Genomic DNA, 17,684 nt, shown 5'->3' with positions numbered 1-17,684 from the left:
TTGCCCCATTTAGAAAGTCTGATGCCAGAAGTAAAGAATAACTAATAACTCAAAATATTTCTGTCACAGGAGTTTTTATAGGTAAGAAGTTTTTTAGCTTGATAGCTTAGCATATTTTGTTTTTTCAATGAGTAGTTCCAAACCAAACCAACCAAAGTAAGTGGTTCCAAATTAAATGTTTTAAGAACTAAAGCAAATGACAAGGACAAGCTTTGATTTTATACGCTTAAAAAAGGAAGTAAGAAATATTCATGGTTTCATATATAGGCCTCATTATTTGCTCTATTTTGAATTAAGAATATGTTCATTTTATTTGGTATCAGTTGAGATCAGGGTAATTCTGAACTCAACATATATAAAATAAAATGAGAATATTTATATACAAAAAAGGACAAATCATATGACTGTGGGTGTATATATGTGTGTGTCTCTACACCCATATAGTCAGACCTGTAATTCCACTGGTATGGGGAACTCCCAGTGAGGAAACACCCCTTTTCCAAAGTAGTAAAGGACCTGCTCTGCCACTTATAGTCTCAGAGAGTTGCCTGGGGCCAGGGTCATACAGCCAGTATATGTCCAAAGAGAATGGAAGCCAAGTCTTCCTAACTCTACTTCCCTGTTCTGCTCTCCATGTGTGTGTGTGTACACACACGTACAAACACACACATAAACACACACACATTTAAAGTACTACTGTTTTAATACTAGTTTTTCCCAGTGTCAACATCTCCCTTATAAAAGAATACCCCATTGTAACAAATAAGTTTTCAAATATATTCTATTGTTTTTAACCACATTACCCCCATCAAATGCTTCATATAATTCAGCATCTACATAAGCACCTCTCTCTTCTTCCTCAGTTTTCAGTGCACTAAATATATATATTTATGCAAGTTTCTTTCCCTCAACAACATGCAAGTTCTAGAAGACTAGGGACAACTTTTATTTGTCATCGTATCCCCAGGGCTTAGCATACAGTAGGTGTTTAATGTGTGTTGAACGGAATGTACTATACCAGACTAGAATAAACCAGGCACATACAATCCTGAAAACTTCATAAAATCAAGAATGTCTCCATTACATCCACAACTTATTAGAAAACATTTGATGTATGGACAAATTAATGTTTATTTTTTAGACAGAAAGCTGCAAGATATTATGAACCTACTGATTCAACAGATTTCACTTTTACCAAGTCAGTGTTTATATATAAAGACGCACCAATTAAGTGAGTATTCTAACTTATATTAGAGTTGCTTGTAGGCTTATCCTCCCTACTAGAACTTCTTGGGGCTAAAGGCTATTTTATTATTTATTTTTTTTACCTCTTCCTCAACAATGAGCAGAGTGCATGGTACATAGTTTCTGTTTAACAGTGAACAAACTAGATAAAAAGGGAAAATTTCCCAAGTAGAAACTTGTAGTCTTAACTTTTTTCATAAGACCACAGATTGCATCTGACAGGATATAAAAAGGACTACCAATAAACAGCATTGGGAAGGACTATTAAAGCAAAATTTTAAAAACTACCACCCTTGACTTCTAAAAGGGAATCAATCTGAAAGGGAAGGCAAGTAAGATCAACATGTGTAAATGAACATTAGGGAGGCAGCACAGGTAGCGACAAGAACAGCATGGTGTGAAGACCCAGATCGAATCCTAGCTGTCCTGCTGACTTCACTGTGCCTCCATGCCCGTGCTAAAGCCTCTTCACATTTCTGGGTCTTACTCCTAAATTGAAAGGACTGACATAGATGGCCTCTAAAATCCTAACATTATGTACTCCTAGCGGGGCCAGAAGGCCACTTTCCTCTAGAGTTCTTGGCATGACAAAATGCTTGTTAAACTGACTTTCACCTCCCCTCCCTCAAATAAATGTAGTTAACTGGATTTCTACTGAAATAATGTTCATAGTTCATATTTTAGAACTAGGAGGACCTTAGAGATTACTAGAAGAGTAAATCCAATCCCCTCATTTTATAGATGGGGAAACAAAGGCCCAGAATTTGGTTGCAATCACACACAGTTCGAGGCAAAACAGGGATTTAAAACATGAGTCTTCTGACACCAAAACTAAATGTCTTCCCACTGATAGTCTTTCTTCCAAACAAGAAAAACTGTGAATGAATTATAACTTAAGAAGTTTAGTTAAACTGATTTGTCATTAGGTCTCTCTAAAAGTTTTCTAGTGACTTCTCTAGTTAAATTCTGTTGGTTGTCAACTTGGACCAAGGTGTAAAGTTCATTTTCAAAAGGTACAAAAACATTTATTTATCAGCTTATATGACAAGATACTGGTGCTGTCATGGGAGAATGAATTCGTTTTACTCAAACAGGCTAAACACAAATCTTGCAGGATTTTTTTTCTTCACACAATACTAAAAGGGCAACAGTCACCACCAAGAACGTGTATAATTTGTCTCAGATAGCCTTTTCAACAAATGCAATTTTTTTAAAGCAAAATCAACATAAAAAAACCCTTTTGAGGTTTAAATAAATACAAATATGAATTATAGTTTTCTTTCTTAATTTTTTCACTCAAATGTTGCTGACTGCCTACTATGCACCCAGCACACTGCTGAGTGCTATGGGAGAAAAAACTACATGACACTGTAATTGTCCTCCAGACTTATGATCTCAATAGTGAGATAAAACAGACAAATTAAGAGTTGGACAGATGAGTGTTTCAAGAACTAAAAAATTTCAGTACCAGGTCACCGTGGCACCCAATAATTGGCAAAAATCTTACCCTCAAGTACAAAAAGGAAATTTTAACAAGATGAGATTCATGATTTCATCATATGGGGAACTCCAGGTGAGCACTTCCCTCTACAAATGCATATTTTTTATACCTGTTCAAAAATCTAAGTCTTAGAGAGTTGCCAGAAAATACAAAGAGATTAAGGACTTTATATAGGAAAAGCAGCTAGCATGTGACAGAAATGGGGTTTGAACTCAGATCTTTCTGTCTCCCTCTGCACTACACTATGCTACCTTACTCATTTCAATCTTTAAGCCAAGTGCCTCACCACCCCTGTACTACCCTTTGCCAGTGAGTTCCTGAGATTTGTTTAGTAATCAGGCCAAAGGACAATTCTTCCCAAAATTTAAAATAATATGCAAATTTGAGAATATAAAACTGCCATCAGCACTTTAATATCCATGTGTTAAGGAGCTACTTACAAATAAGATATTTGGATATTCTTAGCATCATCTAATTAAAACAAAAACCAGAGCTTCAGCAATAATTCCCAACAAGCAAATTTCAAGTAGTTTTGCTGCACAACTAAATATGGCTTCTTAGCAAAGCTGAGAATTTTCAATAATAGATATATTTTTATACACATACATATGCACATGTATGTGTATATAAATATATACACATTTATTTATAAATTTTAAAAACTTCTGACTTTTGTTTGACCAGTTCACAAACTCTCAATTGATCTGTACTGTTCATGTTTATTCTTTAGAGACATATAATATAAATGCATTTGATTTTTGCTTCAATTTTAATTTGGGCAGTAAACTTTTATTATAAATATGTATCAACTTAAAATGTCTGGATTGTAGTTCATAAGAAGATCAGCAGAAGGAACTAAGGATATCCAACATGGAATAAAGAAGACTAAAGGGTAATAAGACAGCTGTCTTCAACCATTAGAAGGTATACTTCAATATACTTGGACTCAAGAGGCAGTTAGGAATATGTGATGGAAAAAAAGAAAGGCAGAATTCAGCCTGACATAAAGGAAAACTTGAAATGGACAACTTTAGTAAATAAGCTCCCCATCACTGAAGATATTAAGTCTGAGGCTAGATGGGTATTTGTTGAGGATACTGTAGAGGGAATTCCCACTCAGGTTTAGATTAGATTAAGTGAGATTTTACGAATTTAATGTTCATCTCTCTACATTTTCCCACTCTTTGTCTACTTCCTTAAACTACACCTAGAGAAAATGAAATATATCCATCAACTTCTACACTCATCTAGTAATAACTCTCTTACTTGGAAAAAGTAGGCAAAGGTTGGTAGGAATTTGGGAGGCAAAAGCCAGTCATTTAGTAGTATGGGTCCTGCACTATGCCTGGCAAGTTACAACACAAGTTTTGTTTGTACCTAAAAAGGAAGCCTTCCCAACACAGAGGTAATTCCATATAGAAACAGTGCAGAAACTAACTAAATTACGAAGGAAACCTGGGTTCTAGCCCTAGTTCTGAACTGGAATGGGGATCTTCAGCAAAATGATCACTAAGCACTCATCTGGATTTAACCTCCTATGCTTCTGATGCCTACCTCAAAGCGGCAATGTATACACAAAGGAGTCACAGGGTTTGCGAATTAGGCCTTGATGTATGGTGGAATTCTGCTTCAATCAAAAGATAAGGGGGAAAAAAGGTACTAGCTTTTCACATCATTTGAAGAACAGAGAAGGGGAACCATCACTTTGTGACCAAAGATTAACTAATCCCCTAACACAATTATCATGATGGTCACAGACTGTCCATACCTTAAGCTGGTCTCTTCAGGTAATAGAGGGCAAGTATCAATCAAAGTAGTGCTTTCCAGAGACATAAAGAACTAGTAAGGGACAAGAGGTCTCCAACATTCCCACTAAAGAGATTTGACAGAAGCACTGCCTCATCCTTTCTACCACTTTGTCTCCCTTTTCTCCCAATATACACATACTGGTTTTAGGACCTCCTGGAGCCTGCTATATGTATATAAAACTTGCTTAATTTTGAGGATTTTTAACATCATTCTTACTTCTCTATAGAAGAGCCTCTCTAGTCTTTTCTGTTTATTAGCTCTAAACATGAATCCTTTTAGTGCGTGGTTTTGTAGCTTCAGATATACTATTTTATATCTCAAATTCTGTAAGTTTGTCTATGTATTTAAAATGTTTAAGTTTTTCTAGTCTTAGTTTTTGAGAGGCAGAATGGCATAATGGATAAAGAAATGGCTTTGAAGCCAGGAAGCCCTGAGTTCCATACACAATCTGAGTGTGATCCTGGGCAAGTAACTTCACCTTCTCCATGCTCAAGGCAAACCTCAGACTGGTAGTTCTCAAACTTCTTGATCTCTACCTTTTTACTCTCTTTAAAATGACTGAGGGCAACCCTCCAAGAGCTTATACTTATGTGGGTTATATCTATTGATACTTATTGTATTAGAAATTTAAATGTCTTAGTACAACTATGAAAATAGCTTTGACCTGGTAGACTCCATGAAAGGGTCTCTGGGAACCTGTGGCCTATCAAGACCACACTTTGAGAAACATTTTCTTAGCTGTAAGGTGCCAGAGGGAGTTTCCTCCCCTGGGAGTTCCCCAATTTCAATTACGTTTTCCATGCTAACTCTTGTTTCTTAACAAGGACCTCAGAAGACAACATCCCTATGCCAACCTTCTAACTGGCACTCTCCAGAGGTTACATTTAGCTCTTAACTGCGACATCTGCTGGGTTTTTCTCAGTCCTTTCTCCTTGACTGGTCTACAGTTTTTGATACTACAAGCTGTTCCATCTTCTTAGAAGTGATCTCTTTCTCCTTATCAATTAAACATTGATTAAGCATCTATTACGTGCTAGGTACCAAGGATACAAGAAGGACAAGGAATCAAACAATCTCTACTTTCAAGGAGCTACCACTCCTTTCTCAAGTCTCCTCTCCTTCCAATGTACTGCTTCCTCTTTACTCCTCAGAAATTGTCTTCCTTCAAGGTTATGTTAGGAGTAACATTAATTACTCATCTAGCTGAAACTCAAGGTAATAAGATCAAAATTTCCTGCCACATGGGCTAGTTTTTCCACTAAAAAGGCAATGAAACCAACCTCAGGGCCTAATCATCTCAGGTGCCCTTCTCAGGTTTGATGCATGTCAGCAAATCCATTCAGATGTACCATTGTGGCAAAGGCAGAGGCGAGAGGAGGTACACCTAACTGAATCAACCCTGTATGAATCAACTCTGATGAATATCCTTTGCACATTATTGTTGAGTAAGCTTTTTCGTTAAATGTACGTATGCTCTGTCTTGTTTCATTCTAAGATTGAGCCTGACCCATGAGGCCAGCCTGAGAATAGCCTGGCCGAAAGCATTTGGTACAGGGTGGAATGACCTCTTGGCTAACTTGATGGTTGAAATGAGGAAAGAGTGATACAGAGGAGGGGTAAAGGAGAAGACAGGAATTCCTATGGATGCCTGGATGGCCTCATACAGGAATCTGGTAACTTGAATGGCCATACTTCTCAATGAATATGCTAAGTCCTTTAAATGGGACAGGGGGGGTTTCCCCATGGATCTGGTAGGCCTACTCTACCTGGAAGAAAAGCAGTTGCCAGAGATAACATTTCATATCATTGGTGATTGTTCCAGAAAAGCTAGATAGATAGCATAAAGAAAATTATGATAACTAGAAACTTGCTCCAATGAGAGCTTCCATCTTACTATCTTATTACTCCATGGGATGAAGGGTGCCTTCATTCACCAGAGGGTCAGAGGTTACTGGAGTTTTTGTGGGTTTTTCTTAACCACTGAGGAACTGAAGAAGTTGCAGGATAAATTGAGAATACAACCAAAGTCACAAAGAGTCACCAAAATAACAACTGGTGAGATAGCAGCTTGGGGGTGTCAAAGAAGACCTACTTTTGAAAAGTCAGGAAAATCATTTGATGGGGACCCATCATTCTTTGTATCTTTGAAAGTGGCTAAGCCAGGGAGCTGTGTCTGTGTGGCCCAGTAAAAATGAATTCCCTTTGCAGTCAGTGCCTTTACAGGTTTCTGCAAGGTAAGGGGCAAAATTCCCAAGAGACATCAGGCTGTTGCATTGGCTCTATGACTGTGCACCATGGCACCACTACCACCCCTACCTACCACACGCAACTTATGACAAGCCAACGGCTGGAGCAACTGTAGTCTATATTGGGGGCAGAACTCCACTAGTTTGAGTTGATTTGTGTTTTCTTTAAATATATTTATATATGGTACTGTCTTCCTATATTAAAATATAATCCCAGTAGGAATTTTTCCACACTGCATTTATATGCCCAATTCTTGGCATATTGACTGGCAGAGAGTTGGCACTTAATACATGTTCAATAAGTGAAATTTTGGTCATCTCCTTCCCCACTACACCATCATGTTGGCATGAACATAAGTGTTGGCATTATAGCAGCAGATCAGAATAGCTATTACTGAGCAAATTTAGGGAAGAAGAATGGCTCTTTCACAGCCTCAGTTATAAGGTGCTTTAGGGGTAGTTCTTGAAATATGAGGTTAGACTAAGAGCCAGTCTATAGGGTGCCACACAAGTCCTTGTATGAGACTCCAGGCTTGTGGGATTTCTGGAACAAGTCACGCTGGGATGACCAAGGCCAGAGCTATTCTAACATTAGGACCACAGAAGACCAAAGGCCATATGTTCAAGTAATAGTGACGTGGAAAGATGGGGAGGGGGGTACCAAATGTATTAACCTTCTAGACACCAGCAGGGAGGTTACTCTCATTCCAGGGAATGTCCACTGGATCCCCAGGTGGGGAGGACTAATGAGGTATAGAGACATACTTGTTAGAGGAGGTGGGTGGTCAGGTGATTCCACCGGGGTCACAATTCTGATGATTTATTAGGGTGAGGGCACTGTGGGAATGGACGGCTAACGTAAACTTGGAAGTCAGTACCTTCATAGGCACTTAGAGCAAATTCTATAAAAGTTATTGTGAGAAAGGTCAAATGGAAACCACTGGGGTCATCCAAGCCATCCCATATCGTCAAACAATACCAGGTCACTGGAGCCATAAAAGTTATTTCTTCCCTAGGAACAGAGATGAAGGAGGCTGGCATCTTTCACAATACTAACTTTGTTTACAACTCTGTGCCACCAGCAAGGAAGACAGGTACCACTGGAAGGCTTACAGTGAGCTACAAGAGGTGAATAAAGTCACCATGCAAACTGCTACAGTCATTCAGGACCCTGTCAGCAGGACGGACAAGCCAGGGGTCATGATGTCCTATCTTAAAGAAAGCAGCACAAAACAAGGAGAAGTAGTGCAGGAGTAGTATGCAGAGATACAGGGAGTCCAGGAAGCAAGGCAGGCCCATCACAAAACCCTCCATGTGAGCACCAGGGCAGTACCCAGTGGCAAATCCACAACTGCCATCTACTCAAGGATGAGGGAATGGAAGAATGCTAGGCTAATGAGGGAAAAGACAAGAGGCTACTGAAGCTGAAACAATAGCTCTGTCATCATGTCTCCCGACTACCAGGTTTGGATGTCTCACCTACCAGGAACTGAACCTGTACCCTAGGAGGTGAAGGGCAGCCCTTGGCCTTCGTCTCATTTGGCCTTCTCTGACTCTTGTCCTCTGTTCTTCATGTGGAATAAAGCCTAAGGCCTCAAGGGCCCTGCCCCTTCAGGGTGCCATGCTTTCTTACAAGGAGGTAGAGGTGTACGCAGGTAGGAGAGAAAAAAGAAAACTTTGCATAACTATGATAAGTGTGAATTCATATTTATGATAACTGTGAATTATTGCAAAGGGGAATACCTCAAGAGAGGCCACCAAAGGGGCAAATAGCTTAGTGAGTCAGGATACAGTGTGTGGGTAGTCTAAAGGACTCTTATAGACTCATTAGGCTGGAGGACAGGTAGCACACAAAAAGTTTATGACCTTCGTCTTAGCAACCTTACTATACGTGACCCCATATGGTCAGGATCAGTGAATATGTGGCAAGTATCATTACCTGTGCTGGGACCTTCATGTTTCTGGCACTGCACCTGCGCTTATCAACACTGCTTTACATCAAGAGATCCACTGTAAACTGGTCTGAAATGACCCTTCCCACCTCTCTCCACCTTGGACTAGATAGTTAAGTTCTGGGACACAGTCCTTCTAAAAAGGTGAGATGAAATCTAGGTTTTCTGGTATTGGCTCCTTTGGGGAACTCTGTCTGACATCTCCTCCTCCAATTTTGTCCACCAGGCTCCCTCCCTTCAAGGTTGAAGTTGTCTGGTGATTGGTGACTAATGGCTCTAAGGGCATTTAAGGAGTGGAAAGTCCCTTAGAAAGAGCTTAGGATTTTGCCCCCAAGAGGTAAGATGTTAACAGAAGCAATCTCTACTTTTAATCTGTTTGGGATCCATCGTAGTAAGACTGGAAGATCCTTGCCACAAAGCCTAGTTTTCCCCTAAAAATGCAATGAAGCAACTCCTGAGATATAACTGGTTCAGGAAACTTAGGCTCAGACTGTTAAGGGTTTCCTGATTGCTTAAAAGCTCAACACACATTTAGGAGGTACAACTCAAACTTGACAGAATTCCACTTCACAACAAATACAGAGGAAAGGGGAGCTCTGACCAAGTGAACCAACACTGCAGCTCTGCTAAGCGTCCTTCCCATGATATTGTTGAGTAAACTTCCTTCTGTTAAACGTTATAGAGCTGACAACAAGTGTCTCATTTCATTTTGTTTCCAAGTCTGAACCAGCAGGTTGGCATGAGCTGACCTAGTCTAGAATAAAGGTTCAGCTCAACTGCCACATTCTCTAGGAAACTTCCCTTTGTTCTCCCAGCTATTAGTGGTCACTCACTCCTCAACAAATTCATGAATATGTTTTATCCCCCAGTAAAATGTAACTTTCTTGAGGGATTATGGGATCACAGATATAAAGCTGGAAGGAACCTCAGAGGTCAACTTTTAAATCCCCTGACATGACAGATGAGGTAACTGAGACCCAGGAAGGTTAAATAACTTTTCTAAGGTCACACAGAGAGTACTCATCCAAGACAGGATTTGAACTCAGGTCCTCTGATTCCAACACCAACATTTTGTTCATTATACCACAGACATGAACTGTTATTTTTAAACTTCTATCTATCACGGTTTCTTGCACATTGCAGGCATTTAATAAAAGTCTCTTGAATTGAATGAGGACTAAGAAGAAAGGTCACTTAACTGTCAATGTGAGAAACAAAATAGGTTAAGTAACTAACAAAAGTCTTTCTTTGCCATTTCCTGCTTATTCACAAGCTGGAAGAGAAAGATGAGCTTTCTTGCTTTCAAATTCCCAAGTAAGTTCTCAATTTAGAATAAATTAATCCAAAAGAAGAAAATTTTTTCTCTGTACTTCAAGAAATAGTTACTTCTGTTAAAGGGTAATAGATCATCACTTTTCACCAACCTCTGATGAATACAAATATGAAAGAAACTTGTGTCAGTTGGCTATCATGGCTTTAAAAATGGTTTGACCTTTTTCTCAACTTGTTATAATTGGAAAAGATATGATTGTGGTATATCTACTTACATTCAATTTTTCTACTTCAAAAGTTAAAGACAGACCCTGATACAAAATAAAATATTGAAAACACTGCCAAGAAAATGAGAGACAGTTCCTATGGCCTATTTACAAAACTTTCTTGTAAAATTTAATAATGTAACCCCAATCTAAGTTTTAAAATTTTAACATTTTTTTCTCCTTTAAAAGTATTTTTACCAATAAGTAGAAAGCTTTTGGATCCATTCTGATAGTGGGAAACTATACCGACACACTGCTAAAGAAGCTGTTGAAGCAGCAGCAGCAGCAGTTGTTATACTGTCAGGAAAGTTAAGATAAAGAGATTTCCCTGGCACTTTCACCAGTGGTCCAACAGGGGTTCTTAACCTGGAGTACTTGGACAGATTTCAGGAAACTCCTGAATTTAGATGGGGAAAAAACCAACTACATTTAAATTTTCACTAACCTCTAACTGTAATTTAGTATTTCCTTCAATATTTAAAGATATTCTGAGAAGGGGTCCAGATGTGTTAGAGACTGTCAAAACGCCCCATGCCACAACAAAAGGCTAAGAACCCTTGCCTAAGATAGTCTCCCTCACACATGCGATAATGTTCACACCCTACCTCATAACCACTTAAAAATTTCTGGCAATTCCACCTCAGTAAACCTCAATTTCCTACCTCCACTCACCAACTGAGTTCAAAACCATCATTAACTTCCCTGGATAACTGTAAATACCTTCCTAATTTGTCTTCCTTAGTCTACTTCCCTTCTCTCCCCTCACTCTAATTCAATCTTTATTCTAAAATTTCATTATTTATGTTTTTGGTCACAACCCGTGAGTTCATCTGCGTGCAGAACTCCCAGTGTGGAAATTCTCTCTACTGAAATAGGTCAGCTACTTATCTCCAACTTACTGTCTTATAGAGTTTCTTAGGATACAGAGGTTAAGTGACCTCCCCATGGTCAAAGAGCTAGTAGCTGTCAGAGACAGGATTTGAGACAGACATTTCTTCGTGACTACAAGGTTCTACTGTCTACTATGCCATGCTGCCTCTCCCATCCATTATATCCCTCACAAATTAATTTTCCTTATGTTTAGCTCTGGTCACATCACTCTTTTGCTTAAAAAATCATTATGGATTTCTACCGCCCAATGAATAAAGTTCAAGCTATTTCTTCTTGCTTGTAAAGGCCTTTTATGATCTGCTACCAAACTACCTCACTTACATCCTTATCTATTATTACTGCCTCCCCTCCCCACCCTGTACTGTTTCGGCCAAACTGAACAACTGATTCCCAAATATACCCCGCATTTTCTTGACATTCTCATGCTTGAAAAGTCCTTCCACTGCTGAATTCTTACTCCTCCCCTCCCCTACAGAAAGCCTTCCTCTTCAGATATCCCTCAAAACTATTTTTGTGCCCTCTAATTCAGTGTGTGAATTACGATTATCCTTGGTTTTATCTTGACCTATTAGACTGTAAGTTCCACCAGGGCAAGGACACATCTAACTTTTGCATATTTATCTCCACGCCTTTACAGTAGGTGCTTAATGAGTGTCTGCTGAATCTAAAAGCATACACTGAATCTAAGAGCATACATGTCATGGATCAGAATTTGTTTTTTAAGTGAAGCAAGCAGAGCTAGGAAAACAACATATACAATAATACAGCAACGTAAATGGAAAGAAAACCAAAAAACAATCAAAGAGGGAAATTGCCAAAGTCCTGCTTAGCCCCACTTTCTCCTTCCTACTCCTTCCCACAGGCAGGGAACACTGCATATAAAACACAAGATTTTTTTTACTGTGCTAATCAACTTTACTGATTTTGTTTCTCTTGTTCCTCTTTTCCTATTTTTAAAATTCTTTGATACCCAGGAATGGCTTTCTGGGAAGGAGGAAGGACAAGAAAATAAAAGAAAAGAAAAAATATTAACAGAAATCTATTTTAAATATTCTAAGGCAAGCCATGTCATTAATGCAGGTTAATTTAAGCTGACCTAAAGGTGGCCAAGACTCCAAGGTACACCCAGCTCCACAATTACCACCAATATGACACCCTCTTTTCCTCTCACTGCTCTGGGGGTCCCCATCTCCCCCAACCACATGATCCAATGCTTTATTTAGCACTGTGGTACTAACGGGTGTACCACAGACGTCTGGAAGTTATGTTGTTGCAAAGAAAATTGACAAATAATTCTAACATAAATTTTAAGTATAGTATTCACAAAACAGAGCCTGCCTATTACATATACACGCCAACCTCAAAACATGTGAGACCACAAACAACTCAACAAAAACAAATACTCTTATTGAAGGGAAAATACATATTGCCTGAGTCTCCTCAACCTTTCCATCATGTTACAAACTTAAATCTTTAATATGCTGTTATTTCTCATGGCAAAGAATACTGTGCTGTGAATAAAGGAAAACCGCTGCTTTTAGCATTTAAGAGAAGCTAAAAGATAATGGCAAACGAGTGTGCATGGAAGACCACATAATTCCAGTTCATATCTTCTAGTCAAGTCAAAATTTGTGGTCACCCCTAGCAACCAGAAATTTCAGAGAATCACTGAACTAGCAACTTCAAAATCCTAAGTTTTTAATCAATCTTAAAATAACAAAGTTTAGCTAAAAGTAATCTTAATCTGCAATCTAGAAGATGAAATTTCCTGCTCTTAATTAAATAAAACTCTTTAATGCTGATGGTTTTCCAGTTAACTTTAATGGAATGCTTACCTCAGTAAGGCCTTTAATCTTCAAGTATCCACAAAGGTAAGAATTCTCCATATCCACATGCTAGAAAGAATACATATAATCCTGTTAGAGAGATATGAAGCCAAAGATAACCCTCAAATAGTTAGGGACATACTTTAAAGCTATGGAGTATTCTGGAACCTATTACATTCTATCAAGCAAGTCTATTATCATATAACCATGGACGAGATCTTCATTATTCAAAAGCTTATCCAAGAGTACAAAGTTTTTAAAACATTAATTCAGCACTTAGTACACAGCTCCTGGCAAATGACATACAATTAATAAATGCTCATAGATGAATTATGATGTTTTTCTATGCATTTTCCTTCTACTTAGGCAAACTTCTTTATGGCATTCTGTAAACTTCCTTTAACTTAACTTAAATTAACTTTAAGATCAAGACTTAAAAAGATTTTCCTTAACAAGAAAGACATATTCAAACATCATCTGGGTATTCTCAACAAAAACCTCCCATTACTTCCTTATGTACATACATCACCTCTCACAAGGTCAAACCTCTATTTCTATTTGCATACCTGATGTCAGGATTTACTCTCAATTTACTCTTTATTCCATCTCATGTCTACTTTTTACCAACTCTACAAGTACCGTTTCATCTCAATCACTAAATCCTTTTATGTCCTGCCTCTGGATCAATATTGAAAATGCCACATAAAAAACAAATACAAAGCACATCAACATTTTGTATTGCCAAAAGAATGAGTTATTCTCCTTGAGAATGTTTTTCTAGATATCTGAAAATTATCCTTTAAGGATCAAAATTTTTGTTTAATCATTTTTGGATGGTAATCTTTCTTAAAAAAAAGTATTAACACATTCCCTTCTTTCTTAGATAAATAACGATGAGAATAATTTAACATTTTTTTGACACAAAGTCATCATTATGAATGTCAGCTATGTACTGAAATACAGTGATACTTGTAGAGGTTACTGAAGTTAAATAGGGCAATTTGCCCTTAAAGAGAAATGTTCCTAGGCCATTATGCCTTATTTAGTTCATGCTCATTGGACTCTAGTTTGAGAGTTTTGTGCCTCCTCCCTTTCAAAGAGGTATCTTAAGCAGACAGCTGCTATCAACCCTTCTTTTCTGCTTATAATCTACTGTTTCTGGAGAAATCAGATATCCAAGTCTGTTAGCAATGGAGACTACAGCCTCTAACTATGTCTCATGGTTTCTCCTGCATCAGTCTGTCTGTAGTTCTGTTCTAAGAAGGTTAGATTGCTTTCAGACTTAAATACAAAAACATGTAAATAGGTTCAATGATATGCTGTACACTTGCTACAGCTTATGGCTTCATAAAGTCAAAGAATTTTGAGCTGGATGGACTTTACTTCTCTCAACAATTTACAGAGGAGGAAAATGATAAAGTATCTGCCCAAGACATTTGCCTATGACTCTCCTGACTTTTTAAAAGGATGGACATGACAGAGATAGGTCCAAGACTTCCATCTACTGACACATAACCAGTTGGCTCAAAACACTACTTTTAAGACCTTTATTTTGGCGCAGACCTTAATATGTATCCTGCCTAATGGTATCCCAAAGAACACAGTAACTCTTTTAAGACTAACTCCTTTTTTGACCTATGCCTGTGTGATGTCAAGGTAGCAGACTTTAGGGAGCACTTTTCAATAACCATCAGGCATTAGCTTTCTCTAGCCAGTTATATATACATAGGAACTGAAGAAAAGCCTCTTAAAAGATGATCTAAAACAACATCCTGTTTGTAACTCTTTCAGTTTTAGTTATCTCTTTCAAAATACCTCTGTACCCGTTTCAATTTCTCTATACTAAATTATCAGTCTCATGATTAAACAGTTTATTCATATGTTCCTAGTCTGTCCATTATTTTATACTAGTCACCATCTTTTATCATTAACATGAAACTGGCAGAACATGATGCATATGTATATGATGGGGCTACTAGTAGCTGAAATACTATTTTTATGTCTTAAGAGCAAAGTGTTAGAAGCACCAAAAAAATTAAAATCATAGGAAACACTTTGAAGGAAAATAATTTTTATAACTTGTTATTTAAATTATAACAATTTGTTATAATTTTTATTATAACAACTTAAAAGTTTAGTTAGCAACACTAACTAACCAGAGAGGTTAGATGTCTATATTTCTGAGTTTAAAACTACCATAGCCATTTTAAAAATAGACACATGGGATATTTTTAAGAACCACAAAACTCCCCACAACACCAAAATTCAAATGTTAAGAGGTATTTGGAACATCTTTGTAGCAGCTGGGAAGATAGGGAGATTAAAGAGATCTTGTGAATGAAATACAAACACTTAGAAATTTTATATGTATACCCAGGAAGAGAAAACCTGGGGTTCAAATCCTATCTTAGCCCCTTCTCATCTACGTAACCCTGAGACAAGCCAAAACCTTCCTGGGCCTCTCACTGTCCTCATGTCTAAGGCTGGTTGGTTCAGTTCTAGATCTATGATCCTATGTATCAAAACAAGTCTTCTACAGAGCCAAAACATTTGAGCACGGTTTTATGTGACTACCATACTGCATGTGAAAACTGTATTTTAAAGGCTTTCATGTGTTGCTAACCTTAGGAATCCAGCACTGTTTCATGAAACCAACCTGCTGCAGGCTGCAATAAAGAACTTTTACCATAACAATATATATATATATTTGTATATTACTTCACAATGATAAAGTGCTTTCACATATTTCTTGGAGTCATATATATTATTCTGGATGGATCATCACAACTGTGATATTTAGCATACATACTATTTTCACTTTGTGGATGAAGAAAGAGATTAAGTCTTGCCTTTCTCAAGGTCACAGCTGGTTAGTGGCAGAGTTGAGTTAGGTCTTTCTAATTCTAAGACCAACAATACTCTTTCCACTACACAGCACTGCCTAAATTATAAATGACATATAAAGTTCTAATCTACAACCTTGTCTATATATGCAGCACTCAATGAAAAAACATATATGGGGGTTTAACAAGTGAAGGAAAGATACCAGGGTGACATGGATATTGATGAGATGGGCTGTGGTTGTTTTGTTTTTTGTTTTTGCATCTGTGACCTGGCTAATATATTTTAAGAATAACAAAACATCAAAGAACCAGAATGTCCTACATTCAACCCAATACTTCATCTATTCTGTTTAAACTGACCATTATGAAGCTTGGAATTAACAAGGAGAAGATTAACAGTGTATATTGTAACTAGAGTGTAGATGAGAAAGATAAAAGAACATGTTTAGCAAAAAGGAGCCACTCAGCACATCTGGACACAAAGGTGCTCTCTTTATATTCCTTCCACAGTGTCCTAAGATTTCCTTTGCACTTGGCTTCTTGGATAGCAAGAAGTACACTGCAGCAAAAAAAAATGTAGACCCGGTAAAATGCATGATATGATAGAATTCTTCTCAAGGCAGAACCTCAAGAATGAATACGGTACAAGCAAACAGGCCACAGGGACAGAAGTAGCCAGGTCCTAGCTGATGGAGCAACAAGAATGCTAGCTTGATGAACGAGCTCACCATCCACCTGCAGAACAAGCACAGCCTTTACCTGACATGACTACAATCCACATTAGAAAGTTCCGTTTGAGCTAAGATGTCTTATAGCCAGCATCCATGGGCTTCTACTTTTAGCTGTCTTAAAGTTCCAGTCCTCATCCTGATCTAAAATATCAAATTCAGCAGACTCATTCTTATCCTTTTCCATGATATACATCCTCACCTGCCCCAAACTTAGGTTGTCCTCAAATGTGGAAAAAGTGAATTATTGAGATTAAGGTCCCAAATTAGAAATCAGGGTCACAAAGAAGACAAAAACATTTTCATCTTTACAATTTATGGCTAATCTCTAGAGCTCTCTTTCACTAAGACGATTTCTGCGATGGGTTGTAAAAGACATTCGCAACTACGCTCTAGAAAGGACACAAAATTTGGGAAATGAAGAGAAAGCCTATTATATATTGTTTCTAAAATTCAGGAAGAGCACAGATAAATCACCACATTTTCTCTTAATATAAACAATATGACAAAGGATAGCAGCTAAGTTTTCAGGCCTGAAAGAAAATCATCTACCTTCCCTAAGGGAAGAAAAGAAGAGAGGTCCTCTGGTATATAGACTAGGCTAACTAAGAAGAAAATGGTTAAGGCAAAGTGCACTGGACATCTTCCCATTCCAGGAAAGGAGAATAATGATTTCCACAAGACAAGGAAAAAAGGTTTGTTTTGCGCTCAAGAACAGGGGTCCCTAATCTGGGATTCATGAACTTGTTTTTAAGGTGTCTTTTGACTAAAGGCCTATTTGATCTGAGGCAAGATGCTAGACCCTCTTAGACCAAAGAAAAAGGCATGAGTAAGGAGCAATCAAGATTGTCCATCCCGTTCACACATCCAGGACAAAATTTCACATCACCACCCTGGGCAAATTCCTCCTAAGTGGCACGGATGTGCCAGGAAACATTTCCAAAGCCAGCTCAGGGAGAGGAGGTGATGTAAGAGGCAAGGAGGACCTCTTTAATAGAGGTTCACAGAGAGAAGGAATGCTGTCTGAAGGGAGGGGAAGCTCACTGGGGGGACTAACCAGACCTCTTCCTCAGGAGAAGTGGGAGTGGTTGTTGGTCAGGTTATG

The 17,684-nt window shown here is 38.1% G+C and overlaps 1 protein-coding gene across 1 annotated transcript in view; it reads right to left on the bottom strand.

The window, feature by feature from the left end:
- The window catches only part of GID4 (GID complex subunit 4 homolog), a 39,952-nt gene that overhangs the window by 21,122 nt on the left and 1,146 nt on the right, over positions 1–17,684 (bottom strand). The window contains exon 2 of the mRNA XM_072650181.1: positions 13,018–13,077. Within this exon, the coding sequence (XP_072506282.1) occupies positions 13,018–13,077 (60 nt within the window). The remainder of the gene's footprint in view (positions 1–13,017; positions 13,078–17,684) is intronic.

The sequence above is a fragment of the Notamacropus eugenii genome, chromosome 3 (genome assembly GCF_028372415.1).
Source record: "Notamacropus eugenii isolate mMacEug1 chromosome 3, mMacEug1.pri_v2, whole genome shotgun sequence".
Lineage (NCBI taxonomy): Eukaryota > Metazoa > Chordata > Mammalia > Diprotodontia > Macropodidae > Notamacropus > Notamacropus eugenii.
Note: the sequence above shows the minus strand (reverse complement) of the source record. Positions and strands in the feature narration are given on the sequence as shown.